Source organism: Ailuropoda melanoleuca, chromosome 3 (genome assembly GCF_002007445.2).
Source record: "Ailuropoda melanoleuca isolate Jingjing chromosome 3, ASM200744v2, whole genome shotgun sequence".
In the NCBI taxonomy this organism is placed as follows: Eukaryota; Metazoa; Chordata; class Mammalia; order Carnivora; family Ursidae; genus Ailuropoda; species Ailuropoda melanoleuca.
Window position 1 is genome coordinate 2,173,570 of NC_048220.1, and position 19,232 is coordinate 2,192,801.

At 49.2% G+C, this 19,232-nt stretch overlaps 2 protein-coding genes and 4 non-coding genes across 17 annotated transcripts; 1 reads left to right on the forward strand and 5 right to left on the reverse strand.

Moving 5' to 3' along the window:
• Window positions 1-5: 5 nt before the first annotated feature.
• On the reverse strand, window positions 6-78 carry TRNAK-CUU. Its single transcript has one exon. It is a non-coding gene; the product is annotated as a tRNA-Lys (tRNA).
• A 430-nt stretch (window positions 79-508) lies between these two features.
• On the reverse strand, window positions 509-581 carry TRNAV-CAC. The gene has a single exon. It is a non-coding gene; the product is annotated as a tRNA-Val (tRNA).
• Window positions 582-1,015: 434 nt separating this feature from the next.
• On the forward strand, window positions 1,016-12,295 carry TRIM41 (tripartite motif containing 41). 12 transcript variants are annotated; one of them, XM_034655800.1, is made up of 9 exons: window positions 1,017-3,256; window positions 7,235-7,330; window positions 9,080-9,343; window positions 9,907-9,929; window positions 10,129-10,256; window positions 10,699-10,874; window positions 10,973-11,124; window positions 11,446-11,509; window positions 11,966-12,295. In XM_034655800.1, exons 1-9 carry the CDS (start codon window positions 2,447-2,449, stop codon window positions 11,975-11,977), a joined length of 1,725 nt encoding a protein of 574 aa, XP_034511691.1. In that variant the 5' UTR covers window positions 1,017-2,446; the 3' UTR covers window positions 11,978-12,295. The 12 variants fall into 12 exon arrangements, 10 of the variants coding, with proteins under 10 accessions (XP_034511690.1, XP_034511691.1, XP_034511692.1 ...); XM_034655799.1 differs by having other exon boundaries at window positions 1,016-3,256; window positions 11,446-12,295; XM_034655801.1 differs by lacking the exon at window positions 10,973-11,124 and having other exon boundaries at window positions 1,025-3,256.
• A 974-nt stretch (window positions 12,296-13,269) lies between these two features.
• RACK1 (receptor for activated C kinase 1) lies at window positions 13,270-18,112 on the reverse strand. Its single transcript, XM_011217589.3, has 8 exons — window positions 17,821-18,112; window positions 16,595-16,766; window positions 15,903-16,050; window positions 15,577-15,672; window positions 15,041-15,151; window positions 14,496-14,636; window positions 13,772-13,882; window positions 13,270-13,376 (listed from the first exon to the last, which is right to left on the reverse strand). The coding sequence occupies exons 1-8, from the start codon at window positions 18,098-18,100 to the stop codon at window positions 13,311-13,313; spliced, it is 1,125 nt and encodes a 374-aa protein (XP_011215891.2). The 5' UTR covers window positions 18,101-18,112; the 3' UTR covers window positions 13,270-13,310.
• Window positions 16,211-16,289, reverse strand: LOC117801664. The gene has a single exon (XR_004624412.1). It is a non-coding gene; the product is annotated as a small nucleolar RNA SNORD96 family (small nucleolar RNA).
• Window positions 17,459-17,526, reverse strand: LOC117801672. The gene has a single exon (XR_004624420.1). It is a non-coding gene; the product is annotated as a small nucleolar RNA SNORD95 (small nucleolar RNA).
• Window positions 18,113-19,232: the final 1,120 nt, after the last annotated feature.

Consider the following 19,232-nt stretch of genomic DNA (forward strand, 5'->3'; position numbering starts at 1 on the left):
ACTTGCGCCCAACGTGGGGCTCGAACCCACGACCCTGAGATTAAGAGTCTCATGCTCTACCGACTGAGCTAGCCGGGCACATATGCCTGTTTTCTCTTCTATCCCAGAAGACTGAAATGCACATGCAGGGATGAGGACACACTTCAAAAAGCAATTGTGCAAATATGGAGCACCTACTGTGTGTCCGACTGTCCTAGTGACTAGCGCTGGAGGATCCGAAGCCTACGCTCCCTTAACCCGGGAGAGGTGGCTCTGCGCGCTCTTGCAGGAGAAGAGCATGAGCTGAGGAGCGAGACCTGAATTTACATTGGAGAATTTATGGAGGGCGTCCTGTGAGCTCTGTCCTGTTGCTGTCCCGCTTACTGCCTGTCTCCAAGAAAAAGAGAGAGACATACACATGTCTTTTTCTCTGCGTGACCACAGACCCCCCCCTCTCCTTGGGGCGCAGGAGAGGCGTGGATGAAGTGACTGTGGAAATGAAACGCTGACCAAAAAAGAAAAAAAAAGTTGTTTCCGCCCGGTTTCGAACCGGGGACCTTTCGCGTGTGAGGCGAACGTGATAACCACTACACTACGGAAACAGCCAGGAAAAACTTTCGACTAACACTACCTTAAAGCTACGCAGGGCAGGGAATGCCCCGATTGCGCAAAGCCAGAGCTCCAAGCGGCAGACGTTCCCTGCGCAGGCGGCTGAGCTGTGTTCAGGTCTCGTGGCCACACCTCCCATGGCATGGCCTAGTATGGTTGTTCGCCCACGAGGATTACTGGTTTTGGCGTGTTCGGCCACCCGTCTGAGGAAGCCGGCGTCCCCTGGGAGTTTCCCCACCGGCGGTAAAGCGCCCCCTGAACAGGGTGAGTTCTGCGTGCACAGCCCTGGCATCCCGCAGCGGCCGGCACTCCCTGGGAATTCTGTACGTGAATTACGTTCCCGTAACTGCCCCTGCAGGTTTTCCTTTCTTTTTTAATTAAAGGAGAACTTTTTCAAAAGCCTCAGGTATTATTTCTATCCCCCAAAAGATCTATTTGATAGAGATGCTCTGCGTACCAGAGCGGCACCTTTAGTAATATAGTTCTTCAGCCTGGATGGGATTTTCTCAAGTAAAACTAATAGCACGAACCTAGTTTGAGCCGCTGCTCTTAGAACAGGACTCGTGAAGACAGACCTCGGGGTAGTTTGGGCACGCAGCGCGTCAGCTCAGAAATTGTTGAATGAACAGACGGCCCTGAACTCACTATGGGCTAAGCAACATACTAATCGCTTTGAAATTATACGAACTCTAATTTCACAAAACCCTCTGACAGGGACTACTGCCCTTATTTTTAGTAAATACAGGACGATAAAGTTATGAAATACATTTAACACCCCTCCTTTTCTTACAGATGGTAGTATAGTCTACACTTTTCAGCACCCTTTCTCCCCTCACAACACATCTTGAAGAGGATTCCCTTTTTACAGCTAAAGAATACTCCACGGTGTGGATGTTCATGTAATGATTTCACTATTCCTTTACTGATGGGCAGTTAGAAAAGTTCATCTAAACCATACGACAGTGACAAAACGGCAGTTTCTAAAATACCTGCGGAAATGCCAACTATAGTCGGGAGGGTGGGCAAGGCGTCCGGAGGCCGCCCTAAGCCGTCTCGGAGGAACTCTGAGTTCCCAAACAACAAAGTACTCTGCCTAGAAGGGCCGGAAGTACTTGAGGACGCTCACCGGGACCCGCCCCTCCGCTTCCGGCGTCGGCTGTGGGGAGTCCCTGGTGCAGTCTCCGTGTTCGGTTAGTAGGATGGCGCCGGGCCGATGCGGTCATAGCACCGAGAGCGGACGGCCGCTAAGCGCTTCCACCGTCCCCCGAAGTTTATCCCCAGTGGCGGGGGATGGGGGAGGCCGGTCCTTCTGGGTCGTCCGCGTTCCCTGCTCCTTCGTATTACGGAGACGTGGGCCTCCATCATTCTAGCCCTCCCGCCCTCTTCCCGTGTGCCTGCTAGAGCGTCTCCTCGCCGTTTCCTGTTGACCAGGGGCCCGGGAGGAAAGAAGGGGGCGTAGCGCTACCGCGGAGGGAACTCGCGAGCTTGGGAGACTCGCAGACACCGGAAGTGTTGGAAGGAAGGCCGGAAGCGAGGGGGCGGAGCCAGGAAGTGAGGAGGGGCGGGGGTTTACGAGGAGGCCAAGGGAGCGTTGGGACAGATTTGCACTCAGGGCAACCTGAGGGCCTTGGCTGTAGCGCTCAGCTCTGTCCCCTCCCCTCGCAGAGACACGGTTGTCGTCTAGGAGTAGGGAACTCTGTGTGGAGGGGTGGGTTGTCGGGAGGACCTTCCTCTGCGCTTGAGGCAAGGTGTGGAGAGGCGGGGTGGGGGTGGGGCCGGGTCGTCAGGGCGTCTGAGAGGGAAGACCCCCGCCCCCCGCCCCTCGCCGCCCTTCTACACTGGCTGACTGGACACTAAGATGGCTGCCGTTGCCATGGCACCCAACCCTGTGCAGACCCTTCAGGAGGAGGCGGTGTGCGCCATCTGCCTCGATTACTTCACGGACCCCGTGTCCATCGGCTGCGGGCACAACTTCTGTCGAGTGTGTGTAACCCAGTTGTGGGGAGGGGAGGATGAGGAGGACAGGGACGAGTTAGACCGGGAGGAGGAAGAGGAGGACGGAGAGGAGGAGGAAGTGGAGGCTGTGGGGGCCGGTGGGGGGTGGGACACCCCCATGCGGGATGAAGACTATGAGGGCGACATGGAGGAGGAGGTCGAGGAGGAAGAGGAGGGTGTGTTCTGGACCAGTGGCATGGGAGGGTCCAACTGGGACAACATGGACTACGTGTGGGAGGAGGAGGACGAGGAGGAAGATTTGGACTACTACTTGGGGGACATGGAGGAGGACCTGAGAGGGGAGGATGAGGAGGACGAGGAGGAAGTGCTGGAGGAGGACGAGGAAGAGGAGCTAGACCCCGTCACCCCACTGCCCCCGCCTCCAGCCCCTCGGAGGTGCTTCACCTGCCCTCAGTGCCGAAAGAGCTTTCCCAGGCGGAGCTTCCGCCCCAACCTGCAGCTGGCCAACATGGTCCAGGTGATTCGGCAGATGCACCCAACTCCTGGTCGAGGGAGCCGTGGCAGCGAGCAGGGCATTTGTCCCAAACACCAGGAGGCCCTGAAGCTCTTCTGTGAGGTGGATGAAGAGGCCATCTGTGTGGTGTGCCGGGAATCCAGGAGCCACAAACAGCACAGCGTGGTGCCACTGGAAGAGGTGGTGCAGGAGTATAAGGTGAGAGAAGTAGAAGATGGGAGTTTAGTTGGGGTGGAGAGGAAGTAAGAGGAGCTGGGAGAAGGAAACCCCAGAACCTCATGCACTGGTGAGCTGATTCTCCTCTTCTTAGCACTTACTGGCATCAAGGTGGGTTAGACTGAGAAGGATCTTGTACACAGACAAAGCAGACCAGTGAAGACGACCAGGAAGATTGGCTTCCTCAAAAGAAATTGGGCAAAGCCCCGGTGAAACCAGATCATTGGGTTGCATCTCTTGGGGAAAGCACTGCTGTTTCACACTTCCACTGTCTCTAAGTGTAGGAGTGCAGGTGACAGACCCCTCAGGCTTTACCACCAGTATCATTTTCTTGTGGGTGAGTCTTCAGTCTATCATTGACTCAGACGTGTAGAGTTGGGAAGGACTTGGGGCCTCAAAGAACAAGAAAGTGCTTTAAGGAGCAGGAATGTAGAAATGATTACTAATGTCAGACCCAGATACTCTGCACTTGCCTTTTAATGGTTTTCTCACCTACCCCATGATATGGCTTGTTTCTCCTCATGGACTTTTGTTGGATCTACTTCAGTCTAATGTGCTGACTAGAACTTACCTTTCCTGAGAATGCAGGAAAAGGGGAGAGGCTTCTAAGTCAGAAGACCAGGCTCTGCACTTAACTCAGGCATCTCTAGAGGTCTTGGAACTTTAATTTCTCCAGGATTAAAAGTTCATATTTACTGAACACTTAACTTACTATGTACACCAGGCACTGTACTAAGCACTTTTCATGGACTATCTTATTTAAAACTCAAAACAATCTTAAGTTTGATATGGTTTCTATCCCTGTTTTACAGATTAATTAACAGATTTAAGTAATATACACAGGGCCACACAGCTACTAGTAAGTGATGGACTTGGTTATGACCCCTCCCCTCCCCTGCCTCTGTGCCCCTGCGTACTATTAACAGTGTCACTGCCATTTAGATGTCTTGTTAGTTTGACTTTCCTCACGTGTGACTTCTTGGAGTCTGATTCTAGTTTGGTTAATACTTTGCACCCTACTTCTAGCTCTTCCTCTTTTGGGATAAAAATAAGGATTTGTCTGTGAGATAGCCAGCACAAATAGCACTATCTAGTGAAAGCTGGGATGGGTTTGAAACAGTGGGACCAGGAGGGAGAGAGGGTAGCTCCTATGTGGTCTCTGCAGAACTTTTTTGTATTATGACCTGTGTTTTCATACCTTTTCACACAGTAACCTCGTTTAGGTAATCTTAACATTACCTCAAGTTTAGAGTAATGAGTCTAGAGCTTCTCAGCTATGAGTAGTACAGCTAAGACAAACTTACATCCTCTCATGACAAGTAACTGTTTCTTCCACAGAGTGATTGTCCCAATTACTAGGGGAGTTTTCAGAACTACAGTGGGCCCTACCACTCGACAGAGACAGGGAGAACATCAGAATATCTTTAAGAAAGCCCAGCGTAGCATGGGAATCACTGCATTAGTAACATCACCTGTTTTTTAGGCCCTACATTAGGGGAGGTTGTGATCTTTTGTCCTCTTTTACCTCCTTTTGGCTCCTAGTTAACTGTATCCATCAATGGGCAGTCAGTTTGTTAAATGAATCTTGGGGTGGACTATTAATGGGCATTCCACTTCTTCTCCACCCTCCTATAGGACTCTTCTGAAGAGCTTCTGAAACTGGATTTTATTATTATTATTTTTTAAGATTTTATTTATTTATTTGACAGAGAGAGACCAGCCAGCGAGAGAGGGAACACAAGCAGGGGGAGTGGGAGAGGAAGAAGCAGTCTCCCAGTGGAGCAGGGAGCCCGATGGGGGCTCCATCCCAGGACCCTGGGATCAGGCCCTGGGCTGAAGGCAAATGCTTAACGACTGAGCCATCCAGGCGCCCCTGAAACTGGATTTTAATTTTTGTTAGCCACATCTGTTGTATGCCAGCCCAGTAGGGTTCTGCAGTTTGAGGAGGCCACATAGATGCAAATAATCTGCCATTAATTGATCAGCAAATGTAAATACATAAGTTTTATTATATAGAACTAATTCGAGTGATTCCTTTTTTTTTTTTTTTAAAGATTTTATTTATTTATTCAACAGAGACAGAAACAGCCAGCGAAAGAGGGAACACAAGCAGGGGGAGTGGGAGAGGAAGAAGCAGGCACATAGTGGAGGAGCCTGATGTGGGGCTCGATCCCATAACACCGGGATCACGCGCTGAGCCGAAGGCAGATGCTTAACCGCTGTGCCACCCAGGCGCCCCGTGTGATTCCTTTTCTAACTTACAGGCTATTTTATAGACAGGTAGTTTATCCCTTTCAAATATGTACATTAACTAGCACTAGCTTGGAACAGTGTTGTTTTGTAGAAGTATTTCTTTATTGAATAGTAATAATACAAATGATGTACAAATAAAGCTCCTAAAAAGTTGAAAGTCCTTGATAATTTTTCTTAAATAGTACTCTGGATTTGTGCTTGTGAATTTTTTGTCAATTATTTAGGAAAAATGCTAAATGGGAAATTTAAGCATCATAAATTCTGAATAGAGTTGGAGAAAAGCAGAAGGTAATATCAAAAGATGAAATTTTCTATAGTTTATGCTACTTTTATGTTAGGGATTGCTTATAATATTTTTAATGTAACTTTTTCTACAACCACGTATCCTGTGCAACAACTGCCTTTTGTACTCTGGGTCAGTAAACTCTTTAGTTCAAGGGTCATTATCAGGTTGTCATTGGCAGCTTAGAGATAAGTAGAGAATACTAGGTAACATTTATTGATCTTTGGTACATGGCAGACCCTGTGTGAAGCATACTGTTCATCAGGTAGATTCCGTTATTCCCAATTCCCATGTAAGGTGAGGAAACTGGAAGTGTGGCTTGCATCAGGTCACTTGGTTACATTCAGGTTTAGATTGGTGTCTAGGCTTGAGCTCTTCTGGCCTGTATTGTCTCTCCAGGAAAAGGAAGGAGAAAGGCAGAAGAGGCAGGACACATAAAAAAGGAAAGAAAACAGGTTGGGCCCATCTCTGGTCTCTAACAGCCTTTTAAAGAAAGAGATTCTGTTACAAATGATTGGAACATAGAATTCAAATGCATATTGGCTGTGAAGGGTAAAACCTTAGGAAGAGAGGGTTTTTGTTTTCCATTTAGTAAGTGAGTGGGAGAGAAATGGACAGAGAGGCATAGAAATTAAGTGGGGCCCCCGGCCCTGTGTCCTGAAGGAAGCATACTTAAAAATCATTACAGTGCCTCGAAGTATTATAAAAGTTGTATTCATGTTCCTTGGGGTGACAGAGGAAGTTGGGGGCAGGGAGGACCTGGACCATGGTCAGGTTGCTGGGTTTTAAAGAAAGAATGCCTTGGGCCAAATGGAGAAATGCAATTCCAGGCAGAGGGAACAGCATGGATAAAGATATGGAATTGTATTCAGGAAAAAGATAGGTAGTTTTATGTGGCTAAAACTAAGAGTCTATATTAGAAGGTGTAAGTCTAGGAGAGAAGGCTAGAAATGTAGAGGCAATGAGAGCTTCATATTTTGCAGGTGGTGGAGAACCACTGAAGGATCTTTAGCACAGGCACAAACTCATCAGAGAAGTATTTAGAAACGAACGTTACAAGAAAGATTGCTTATGAGGGGGAAGGGATCATAGGCAGGAACATTCATGTGGAAGGACTTTGTGTCTTGAGGGCTTCAAGCCAGGTCCACCCCAACTCTGAGCATGGGGCTCTGTAGTCCTCAGGATCCTACTTTTAGAGAACACACCCAAGGCTTCTGTACGTGAGTGCAGACAGAGTGTTGGAGGCCTTTGTCATCATCTGAAGAGAAGAAAGGGGAGGAAGGGAGTGTGATGCTTATTTGATACCTGTGGTGGGGATCAGGCTTTGGGCCCCAGTGTACTGCAGGGAGGATGGGGGAGGTGGGTACTGAAAGCAGGTGCCTCTCCCATCCCAGGCCTCTAACCTTCCTTTCCCATTACCTCAGGCCAAACTGCAGGGGCATGTGGAACCACTGAGGAAGCACCTAGAGGCTGTGCAGAAGATGAAGGCCAAGGAGGAGAGGCGGGTGACAGAGCTGAAGGTGGGTGAATGTCCTTGATAGGGCTGACTGGCTCTGTGATCAGGGCAGGGAAGATGGGCTGCCCACTCTCAAAAGTGGTGACTAGATTCCCTGAAGAGGGGCAGCTGAGGCCTGGAAGAGAAGTGGACACATTCTCAGGATCCTGAAGAGAGAGGGGCTTTAGAGGGTAGGGGGCATGTTCATTCCTAGATTCCAAAATGGAGCGGAAACAGGCCTGGTGCAGAGATGTTGAGTCTCTGGCCCAGGGTTGCAAAGCAGGCTTACCACCCAGACACCTCACTTCAGGCCCAGTGCCTACCACACCGGATAGCACAGAGGGCAGAAGTGGGCAAGGAAAATCCACATAACAGCCATCAGAGAAGCCCCAGTTCCCAGGACAGATGGCAGAGCAGCCCAGAGCAGGAGAGGGGGGCCAGGGTGTTTAATAGAGGATAGGAATTTGTGAATATCAGCATGGCAGAGACTTCATCTTTTCCAGTCCAGTGTTTCTCAGCTGTTTTTCATGATTTATTCCTCGTCCCCAAGGAGTATTTTTAGATATTTTTTCCCCTAATATCAACCCCCTACCCCCAACTCTGTACCTGTTTTTATAAGGTCAGCAGGCACTGAGAATGGCCTGGCACTGAGCTTTTTGAGACGAAGCCAGGACATCCTTCTTGTCTGACCTCTTCCCTCATTTCTCCCACGCCTACCACCCTGGCCAGTGAGGGGTCTTGCCACTTCCCAAGGCTTGTGCTTATTCTTTGCCACCTACACATTAGGAGCTCTGCTGCTGGCCACTGGCAGGCACTAAGAGGTGGAATCTGAGTCTGGGAGTCTTGGAATCCTCTTGCCTCTAGCCATATGCTCAGATTGTGACTTCTGGGGTCCTGGGTTACAGAAAGATGATGTCAGGATCCGAGTGTTTCTGGGACAGAGGGTGAAGCTGATTTCCTTCACTCACTTGGTCAGTCAGAATTTCCTTTCCCTCTCTGGCCTGTGATTCTTAGTCCCAAGAATGTCTCTGGCTGATGGGTGGAAAGCATGCCCACTATCTGGGATTCCCCAGCCCTGGTAAATGGGGTGAGTGGGCAGAAGTTTTTTCTCATTATATATAGAAGTACCTACACAGTGATGCCCATGATTTTGCCTCTTGGCTCTTAAAGTGTAAATTATTATTTGGGCATTTACAGGTCAAGTTTGCTAGACTCCTGATCTAGAAGGGTTGGGTGACTTTTCTGAGGTCATTTGTGGTATAGTCAAGACCCTAACTTTGTATCTTGATTCCTGAATTTTTAATTTATTCATTTCAAAAAATTCTTATTAAGTACCTGCTCTGTGGTTGATCCTCTTCCAGGGTCTGAGGACCCTGTGGCAAACAGAGATTATGCAGTGGTTGAAAAGGATGTTAAAAGATACTTCAGTGTAAACATGACATTTTAAATTAAGATGAATGCCATGATATACAATGATATTTGCGGGGGTGGTCCTGATTTAGATCCCGAGGGGAGGGAAGGCTTTTCTCCAGGAATATTTTTAAGCTTAGACCTGAAGAATCAATCAAGTTAGTTAGCCAGGGTGGAGATAAGTTGCAGGCAGAAGTTGTTGAGTTTGAGACCAGTGTGCTGGGGGTGTGGGAGTGGGGCCTGGTAAGGCTGGGAGGTGGGAAAGGGGACAGGGGCCTCTTTCCATTTGGGATGTAGGGCTCCATTACCTTGGACTGAGGGGCAGCAGTTGCAAAATTGGAAGTTTATGTTTCTGTGTGTTGAGGTGGTATCCACCATCCCCTTTGCATCATCCCAGAGCCAGATGAAGTCAGAGCTGGCAGCTGTGGCCTCGGAGTTCGGGCGGCTGACACGGTTTCTGGCTGAAGAGCAGGCAGGGTTGGAGCGGCGCCTCCGAGAGATGCACGAAGCCCAGCTAGGGCGTGCAGGAGCAGCGGCCAGCCGCCTGGCGGAGCAGGCTGCCCAGCTGAGCCGCCTGCTGGCCGAGGCCCAGGAGCGGAGCCAGCAGGGGGGCCTGCGGCTGCTCCAGGTGAGCAGTGCCCCCTTCCGTATCTCCCCCTCTCCCCAAAACCCTATATTTGCTGTCAGGTAATGCTTACCTAACGTCCGTTCAGAGCTGCCTCTCTTCTCACTGAGAGGAACCCACAGTGATTTAACCTAAGACCAAAAGGTATTTTGAGGCTGGGAACAGAGTTAATGCCAAATGTGGTGTGCGTGTGATTATACCCAGTGAAAAGAAAGAAGATTCAATTGTAGAATGAGGGTTTTAAAAGAGAGTTGAGGAAAGAATTTTTGACAGAGATATCCTGAAAAAGATGATCAAGTCATGTTGTGAAAATTCTTTTACTGGGGTTGAAAATTCTGTTATTGGTCTTGCAACAGGATGAGCTGAATTAGGTATGCGGAGGCATAGGGATGATTGAGATAGAACACGCTTATTGAGGGCCTTGAGGGTGCTTTTTCTTACTCCATATTCAAGTTCAGTCCTTTCTCTGGCTGGAATCAGATTGGGAGAAAGGAGCTGTCTCTGTGCAGCTGACTCTTTCTTTGTCTCTTTTTCCCTCTCCCTCTTTTTGTTTCTGTTATTCCCAGGACATCAAGGAGACTTTCAATAGGTGTGTTGCCACCCTTTTCCTCTGTGACCCAGTGGCATCTGGTTCCCCATCCCTACCTCTCTTGGATATCCCGCTCCTTTCCTTCCTTCCCCAGGACCCGAGTTTCTGCCTCCTGGACCCTCCTTTCCTTCCCCTCAGCTTTTGCTCTTCCCTCTGGGAATATCGTGGTCCCACCCCCTGCCCGGTCCCCTTCCTCCAGGTGTGAAGAGGTACAGCTGCAGCCCCCAGAGGTCTGGTCCCCTGACCCGTGTCAACCCCATAGCCATGACTTCTTGACAGATGCCATCGTGAGGAAAATGAGCCGGATGTTCTGTCAGGCTGCCCGAGGTAGGGAGGTCACCTGTACGACCTTCCTTTGTCTTTCCCTTTACAGACCTGAGACTGGGCTCTGAGGGGGAAGTTGGGCCCTGGCGGCAGGCAGGGGAGATGACTAGGGCTAAGGTGGAGCAGGATACAGGTGGGCTGCTTGGGGCTTCAAGCCAAGAGTAGCTTTTGTTCTAGTCCAGGTAGGTGTTGGTACTGGGGGAGGGGGTGGGTAGCAAGAAGAGCCAGGGCCAGAGGTTAGACCTGTTCCTGGAAACAAGAATGGGGAGGAAGTGAAGCTCGTGGGAACTCAAGTCTGGCCTCTAGAATGGGGTGGGGTGAGGACACCTGGAAGGAGGGAGGGAGGCAAAGGGGAGGGCAGCAGGAAAGGCCTAATCTTAGAGTTGGCTACTGATGGGGAACAAGTTGTTCCAGCCCTGGCATATTTGTCCTCCCCCCTCCCAAGTGGACCTGACGCTGGACCCTGACACGGCTCACCCGGCTCTGATGCTGTCCCCTGACCGCCGGGGGGTCCGCCTGGCAGAGCGGCGGCAGGAGGTTGCTGACCATTCCAAGCGCTTTTCAGCCGACTGCTGCGTATTGGGGGCCCAAGGCTTCCGCTCTGGCCGGCACTACTGGGAGGTAGAGGTGGGCGGGCGGCGGGGTTGGGCGGTGGGCGCTGCCCGTGAATCGACCCATCATAAGGATAAGGTGGGCTCTGGGGGGTCCTCTGTGGGCAGTGGGGATGCCAGCTCCTCGCGCCATCACCATCGCCGCCGCCGGCTCCACCTACCCCAACAGCCCCTGCTCCAGCGGGAAGTGTGGTGTGTGGGCACCAACGGCAAACGCTACCAGGCACAGAGCTCAACGGAGCAGACACTGCTGAGCCCAAGTGAGAAACCACGGCGCTTTGGCGTGTACCTGGACTATGAGGCTGGGCGTCTGGGCTTCTACAATGCGGAGACTCTAGCCCATGTGCATACCTTCTCGGCTGCTTTCCTGGGCGAGCGTGTCTTCCCTTTCTTTCGGGTGCTCTCCAAGGGCACCCGTATCAAGCTCTGCCCTTGATTAGCCTGCCACCCGCAGGGGCCCCTCTGGTTAGCACTTGGGGGGCGGGTGGTGGTGGAGGGTGGCCCATAAGTTTGGGGGCTCAAAGGCTCCTTCCACTGTTGCTTCCTGCTCCCCTTTGACCCAGGCCTGCTTCTCCCTCTAGGAGCCTAAAGAACCCTCCTGGCCTGCAGCTCGGCCTTCTCTCACCTGCAATGTCTGTCCAACAGGTCTGCATGGGTCCCTGATGAGAACAGCTGCCTGGTTTTCCTTCCCTCTGTCCACCCAGGGGTCTGAGTTTGAGTAGGGGATGAGGGGAGATTTAACTCCATTACTTAACTTCCCTTTCCCTGCCCCTGCTCTTCAATTTTGTCAGTTCCCAGGCTGGGGTACTTGGGCAAGACTCATGTCTGCCCCCATCCAATTCCATTTTCGGATGCAAATTTTAGCTAAGGGATTTGGAAGCTTTTTTGGGGGAGGCAGTTTGGGCAAAAGGGTAGAGCTGGGTAATAAATGTCTACTCTCCAGGGGAAGTAGGAGGGATTCTAAACTCCTTCCATCCCCAATTTCTACCTCCATAGACTGGCCAGAATTTAGCTTGAGAGCTCTGGAATGGTTGACATGATTGAAACTACATACCATTATATCACCCAATAAATTATTTTCTCCCCCTTCCTTTTTTCCAGCACTCAAACTAGGAGTAAAGCTCACCCCACCCAACCCCTCCAGGTCTTTTCACTGCCAGGCTCCTTTCCCCTTTGTTCAATGGAGTTCCTTGTGTCAGTATCCAGCCTCTTCATGTCTTTAGTTCTCTCCATTTGGTGAGCCCTGACCAGGAGCCTGGGGACAGGGGTTTGGATCCCCAGAAGAGCCTTGGGTATAATCTATTTTTCTAGTAACCCCTTGCCTTCTGTCACTTGTCAGCTTTTGTCCTCTACTTTGATGGCAGAGGTCAATTTATGTTCCTGGGGAAAAGGGAAGATGGGTTGTGTTGTGGAAATAAAAAGTTTATTTGCTTTTGTGGAGTCCTTTCCTTTAGATGAGCAAAAATAGACAAAATTTTTCCATAGTAAGCCAGTCTTTCTAATGTGATGCCAAAGAACTGAGGACTAACTGTACCTTCCTGTGATAACCTGCCTTTTGCATTGGTCACATTTGGTAATAAGCCCTCTTTACCAAGTTTGATCTTATTCCCAAATTGTGATAGTCCTCTCCCTACCCCATTTGAATGACCTACAGTTTTGTTTTTTGTAATTGGCACCCTCTTCAGGGTGCACTTGATGATTGTTTGCTGCTTTGTGTGTATCACTGCTTTGAGGCTTTAGGAGTATGGTTTTCCCAAGAATCTTCACATTTCTAAGCCTCTCTGTGTGATTTTATCTAGCTGAAAACCATAAAGTTGAAGCTAAAACCAGAGAGGCCTGAGTTGACAGAAAAGGAAACTGGAAGATCGGTACAGGCTACAACATGCTATGTTAAAACTTATCCACCACTTGAAAAAACCCAGCTGTGATTATATTTACGAATACCTGCAGACTATTCTATACAATTTTTAATGTCCAAAAATGGAAGGAACAAAGTAGTTATTAAGCAGCAATTCTAGTGAGAATGGCTTCATCATAAATGAAGGATTCAGAAATCTCCATTTTAACAAAAAGAGCCAATCAACAGACTACACTAACCTAAGGAGTTTCAGAATATTTTGTTTTATAATACTGCTCTGAGGAGTGACAATGCCTATTTGTTCAATCATTTCTTATGTTTTAAGATCGAACTGAGGTTTAACTTTTTTTTCCATTTTTCTAACTACTTTATTCCATTTGCTTCCATAAAATTCAGTTAAAGCTCTTGTTTTTGAGGTTTTACTATTCTTGAACACTTTCTCTAGGCTTGAGGGAGGCCTAGAGGATCTATACCTGAGACAGGATATTGTGATGCAGCATAGCATTACAAAGTAACTTTTTTGCTTATCAGAAAAAGACACTAAAAATCAGAAAACCAATGTTTTATTCCTAAAGCTCTGCCATATTTCTAGCGGGTGCCGATGGTCACCTGCCACACACGCACCAGGTTGTCCGTGTAGCCGGCAAACAGAGTCTGCAAGGGAGAAAGGACAGTGATAGGTCATGTCAGAGCCACAGAACTATGCATTTCTAGTAATAAAGATGGCCTTTCTTGTAATAAGATCCCCCGTTTTTCTAAACACCAGGTGGTATGTATTCCTAGAGAAGACAACAGCTGGTATTAAGGATTCATACTTCTGTAGAATGGTTAAGTTATCTAAAGTGTTAATCGACAGCAGGTAATCACTGCCTGCTTGATCAATTTTCCTTCCAATGCGGGAACATGTGTTCTGTTCACTGGCACAGCTAATCTGGTCCTCCCAAATCACCCTGGCTAATTTGGTCATTTTACTTTATGTCAAAGACACACCAAGAACATGAAGGGAGAGAGAAAAGGTAGAAGCCAAGTCACTTAAGAAGAGACCTTACCTGGCCATCAGCAGACCAGGCCAGAGAGGTACACTGGGGTGGCTCTGCCTTGCTGCTGGTACTGATAACTTCTTGCTTTAGTTCATCTACAATGATCTTGCCTTCTAAGTCCTGTGGAAGGGGCAAAATCAAGATAAGGAGGAACTCTGCTATTAGCATCTAGTGGGGGAGTAGAGGCTGAGGATGTTGCTGAACAGCCTAAAATGCACAGGACTGCCTCCCTTCCCACCAGAACAATCTAGACCAACATGTCATTTATGCTGAGGTTAAATAAGTTGCTGTGATTTGTCATCTCCTTTAGTAGGCAAGTTTCTGCCACCACTGCAAATCCCAATCTTGGGAAACTGTTAACTTGCTCTTCCTGGATCTCCACTGATAATCGCATGGTTAGCAGTTGTTCAAGAAGCTCGAATCCCGGGGCGCCTGGGTGGCACAGCGGTTAAGCGTCTGCCTTCGGCTCAGGGCGTGATCCTGGCGTTATGGGATCGAGCCCCACATCAGGCTCCTCCGCTATGAGCCTGCTTCTTCCTTTCCCACTCCCCCTGCTTGTGTTCCCTCTCTCGCTGGCTATCTCTATCTCTGTCGAATAAATAAATAAAATCTTTAAAAAAAAAAAAAAAAAAAAAAGAAGCTCGAATCCCATCAGTGACATAGGAAATCACACAATTGCCAGGGCTCACAGAGTACAGCCAGGTGCTTGGCCTTAACTGTAGCACACACTCACCCAGATCTTGATGCTGGGGCCTGTGGCAGCACAGAGCCAATATCGGTTAGGACTGAAGCATAGGGCATTGATGATGTCCCCACCATCAAGTGTATAAAGGTGCTTGCCTTCGTTGAGATCCCACAGCATGGCTTGGCCATCCTGGGAAGATAAGGAAGGTGAATTAGGGCAATATAAAACCTATTCCAGATGTTAATCTCAACAGTCTCAAAATCCTGTCCCTCCCCCTGCAAATGTCCCAAAAGCTAATGATTCAAATACCAGTACTTATCTCTGAATGCCTTTCCTTTAATGCAGAAAACCTCATCAACCCTATGAGGTCTCTGACAACTTCTAAATAAATCACTGCAATCAGTTCTGAAAACGGAAACCTACTAACCAATATCTTCAAGAAACCAGCTTTACTGGAAACAATCATTTTGTTTCAAACAGTATGCCTTATCTATGTCATTTCTAGAAAGCCATCTTAAATATTTGTTCTTGGATTCCTATGTCATTATCCTAAGTATTCTAAAACACGGTCCCCCATCTCAGTTCCTGAATACCTTTCCTCCAGAAGCGCAGAGGGATCCATCTGGAGAGACAGTTACAGTGTTCAGGTAGCCTGTGTGGCCGATGTGATTGGTCTTCAGCTTGCAGTTTGCCAAGTTCCATACCTAGGTGTGGGAGGTGGGGGGGGGGTAATAGGTGAAGAACCTGGCTGTGAATCCACGGGGGTCAGGAGAGCTCAGGACAAACAAAAAAAGACATGGCACCTTACTTAAAAGCATTCCAGGACAGGGTGGCCATTTTCCATACTATCAGTAACAAAAAGATTAAAAGAATTGGTCTTGATCACCTAAGGACAATTAAGGTTAAAAAAAGGTAACAAATGTTCTGTGTGTTGCTTTATGAGGTACACTGGGCTTAATTAGCTACCTCAGACCAAGTATCAAAAACTAATGGCCTGTACTTAGAAGACACTAATAGGAAAAGCCAACAGAGGAACAAAGCTTTCAAAGTTAAGAGCCTATGGCCCTCTGGGAAGCAGTGAGAGAACATTCTGGGTAGTAAGGGCTCTACACCCTGGTTCCAAGCTCACCTTGACCAGCTTGTCCCAGCCACAGGAGACAATAATGGGATTGCTGCTATTGGGTGAAAATCGGACACAAGACACCCACTCCGAATGGCTCTCGTCCTGCAGAGGACAGAAAAGAAATTAGGAGAAACTATTCTGTCCCAGGATAGTTGAAACCAGAACCCCCCCCTTCCCTCAGTTACATGCAAAGTATTCACACTCCCAGAACCCAAACCTTAACAAAACCCCATCAGAGTCCAGGCCAGGCTTGAAATCACCACATAATGCCAAGGTTAAGAAGGGTAGGAGAGAATCTTCAACATGTGCTTTCTGCATGTGCCTTCAGTTACCTGGACAGTATATTTGCATACACCCAGAGTATTCCACAGCTTAATAGTTTTATCTCGGGAGCCAGAAACAATTTGCCGGTTGTCAGAGGAGAAGGCCACACTCAGCACATCCTTGGTATGTCCTACAAATCTTCGTGTGGTGGTACCCCTGAGGAGGACGACTAGGTCAGTCTCTAAATGCTACAAACATCTTTCCACATCAGACTGTTTCCCTGGCTTTGTTCCTGTCTCAATGGAGCTGCTATTAATCACATGACCCTGGACATGGGTCTGATCACAACAGGCCTGTGGTTGAGCATATACCAGAGAATCCCTTCAGAATTGCAGGACATGTCCTCACTCCCACGTGGGGATTGGCTGACAATGTCATCTGTCATCACTGGGATCCTCCAGTATGCCTGACCATCCAAAGACTGAGCTCCCAAAATAAAACAAACACTTGCCTACTACTCCCAACCACAATATGTGGCAAAACTGCTCAACCAGCCCACTCCTAACAATTCTGGCTTAACTAAATAAAAGCGGCAAGGATGGAAGCCAAACAACCCCAACCATCTTCTCTAGGTACTCTCTTGCCTTATAGCTCCCACAATGAACCTCACCGTCCCTTGGAAACCACCCCTCAACAGCATCTACCTCATTTCTGTCCAGCTTTTCCCCAGTGCCCCAGAGTTAAATGAGCAGCTACTTGCGTTGTGAGATCCCAAAGACGAAGCGTTCCATCCCAGGAGCCTGAGAGGGCAAACTGGCCATCTGAAGAAATGACCACGTCACTAACGAAGTGGGAATGACCCCGAAGAGCACGCTGTGGGATGCCATAGTTAGTCTCATCCCTGGTCAGCTTCCACATGATGATGGTCTTATCTAGGGGAGGTAAGAGAGAAAACCCAGTGAGGGATCCCATAGCCACCTGCTCATCTACTGGATAATCCAGGATACCTCAAGGTCATTGGTGGACTTAAAAGATAACAAATTAAAGACACTCAAGGGCGGAGGAGAACCACAGGCTGAGAGCTTATACTCATATCAAGGCCAAGTCACTGACTATTCAAAAAAGAGTCAAACAGAACTAAGTAATGCTATGAAAATTAAAATCAGGTGTGGAGAACTTTAGCGGATTATGGATGCCCTTTTCTAACATTCAGATCAACTCAGTATCTCTTGAGTCTGATCTGAGGTCTAAAGCATAAACATTGCTGCTTGGATGTTTCGGGAAGACTAGCTGTGGGATGTCTACAATTGCTGCTGAGGGCTGCCCCAAGTGCTGGATTTGGAAAAGTTGCTTTACACAATACCGGACCGGATGCTTTCAATGAAATGTGTTAAGACTCTACAAGCTTTCCAATTAAGCGCCAAACATTACCCTAGCCTCAGACTACTTTTAATAACGTGGAGGCAAACAAAAGGCACAAGAAGCCTCCAAACGCCGCCAAGTTCAGAGAATGAAAAAACGGACGGCAGTGGAGGTGGGGGGAAGCACGGGCCAGCAAGGAGACTGGGGAGTCACGACGTTCCCTGGGAGTCCATCCACTAACCACTAAGCAGAGGGCCGGGCGAAGCTCAGAAACAGCCTCTGGGTCTCAGCATGGGCACTCAGATGGCATGTTGGGGTCATCACCGCCCCGCCCGACTCCCTAGGCTCCTGTGCACACTCCGCCACACCTGCGAGAAGGTAAGAAATAGAACTCCAACCCTGCGATCCTCCTGCCAGCCACGAGCTGATCTAGGTCTCCATCTCTGCCAAGTGGGGATGCCTCACGGGCTTATCCGGGCTGAGGCCTAGGCCCGGGTCTGCATGCCCCAACTCACACCGGGACGGAGTTTTCCAAGCCGCCAACTCGCGCGCCACTGGCAACGCCAGGCGACGCGCGCAACCCACTTACCCCCTCAATCCTTTGCCCCGCACCTTAGCCCATACCTCGAGAGGCGGACAGTATCATGTCCGGGAACTGGGGAGTGGTGGCGATCTGAGTCACCCAGCCGTTGTGGCCCTTGAGGGTGCCACGAAGTGTCATCTGCTCAGTCATGGCGCCGGCGAGTGCGGGTGTCGCCGCGGCGACAAGGATGGCGTTGGATAGTTCAGAGAGACTACCAGCTCGGCCGCTACCGCTGCGGCGCCGCAGAGGAAAAGAGAGAAAAGGCCCCCGCCGGAACCGGAAATACCCGTCCTTTGGAGCAAAAATGGCGGCCCCCATCATTCACTACTGCTTAAGATGGCGGCGCCACGTAGGGCAAAGGGCGAAGTGAAATGATAAAACTTCATCGTCCTCTCTGCTACGTAACATAGTTTCTTAGTGCTATACAAAAACATGCTGAAACCAACTCCACCAAGTGTTTAAAAAGGCTCCTCAAACGTCTACTGGGGCTTGATGGGTAAGAAGCGGAAGAGGGGAAGTGCACTGCATGTGCCCATAAGGATCGGCCAGCGCCTTCACTGCCCCCAAGTGGCATAGCGCAGCCCCGCCCTTTCCGCTTGTTGGCTCGGAGGGCGCCGCAGAGAGAGCTTAATTTCGAGGTGAGAACTGAGAGTAACGGTAAGCAATATGAAAAATGTGGTACTCACTTTTTAAAATACACTGCTCAGGTGAACTATTAAACCCTGACAGATTTCCATCGCAGAGGGCAGCTCTTCCCTCAAGCGGTTTTTGCTCTGAGGGAATTGGCTGAGGAACTCCCTGTCCGGAAGGACTGAGTCCAGGCAGAAGTTCAGACGGGAATGGGTTACGGAGCGGAAAACCGGGGAGGAACGAAAAATCGGCCTGTGGGTTGCTTATCGGCCACCCACCTCTCGCCAGGGGCAGGAGTGCGGAGAGCCGTCGCAGAAACTAAAAGGAGAGAGGAAAGCCCTCCGTGTTCAGACTTCTGGGAACTCGGGTCGAAAACCGGCTCTGAGCCTCATCCCCTCACAGAAAGGTCGGCGGGTCTGGGGATCCAGGCGTGCCCTCAACGAGGTGCCCTCAGACTGGGAAGCGCTGGAACATGGTTCCCAGGCTGCCTACCGGCCTCCCATTTAACCGCATGGTACGTGAATATGTGGTGCCTCGCACTACCGCACATCCTTGATATTAAGAGACGATGCTGGCAGACAGCACCCGTGTCACATATTTTTTAAAGGGGGGAGAGGAACATACCAGGGTGATAGCAGTCGCTATCATCCATGCAAAATAAGGGGGGATTACGCATAAGTATTTATTTTCTGTTTGTAACACGTATGAAGTTTCACAACTGTGAAACAAGATTGGAAATAATAGTACCTACCAAGAATGGTGTTGAGGAGTGTAAATGAGAAGCGCCCAGAACAGTGCCTGCCAGAGTAAATGCAGGCAAACT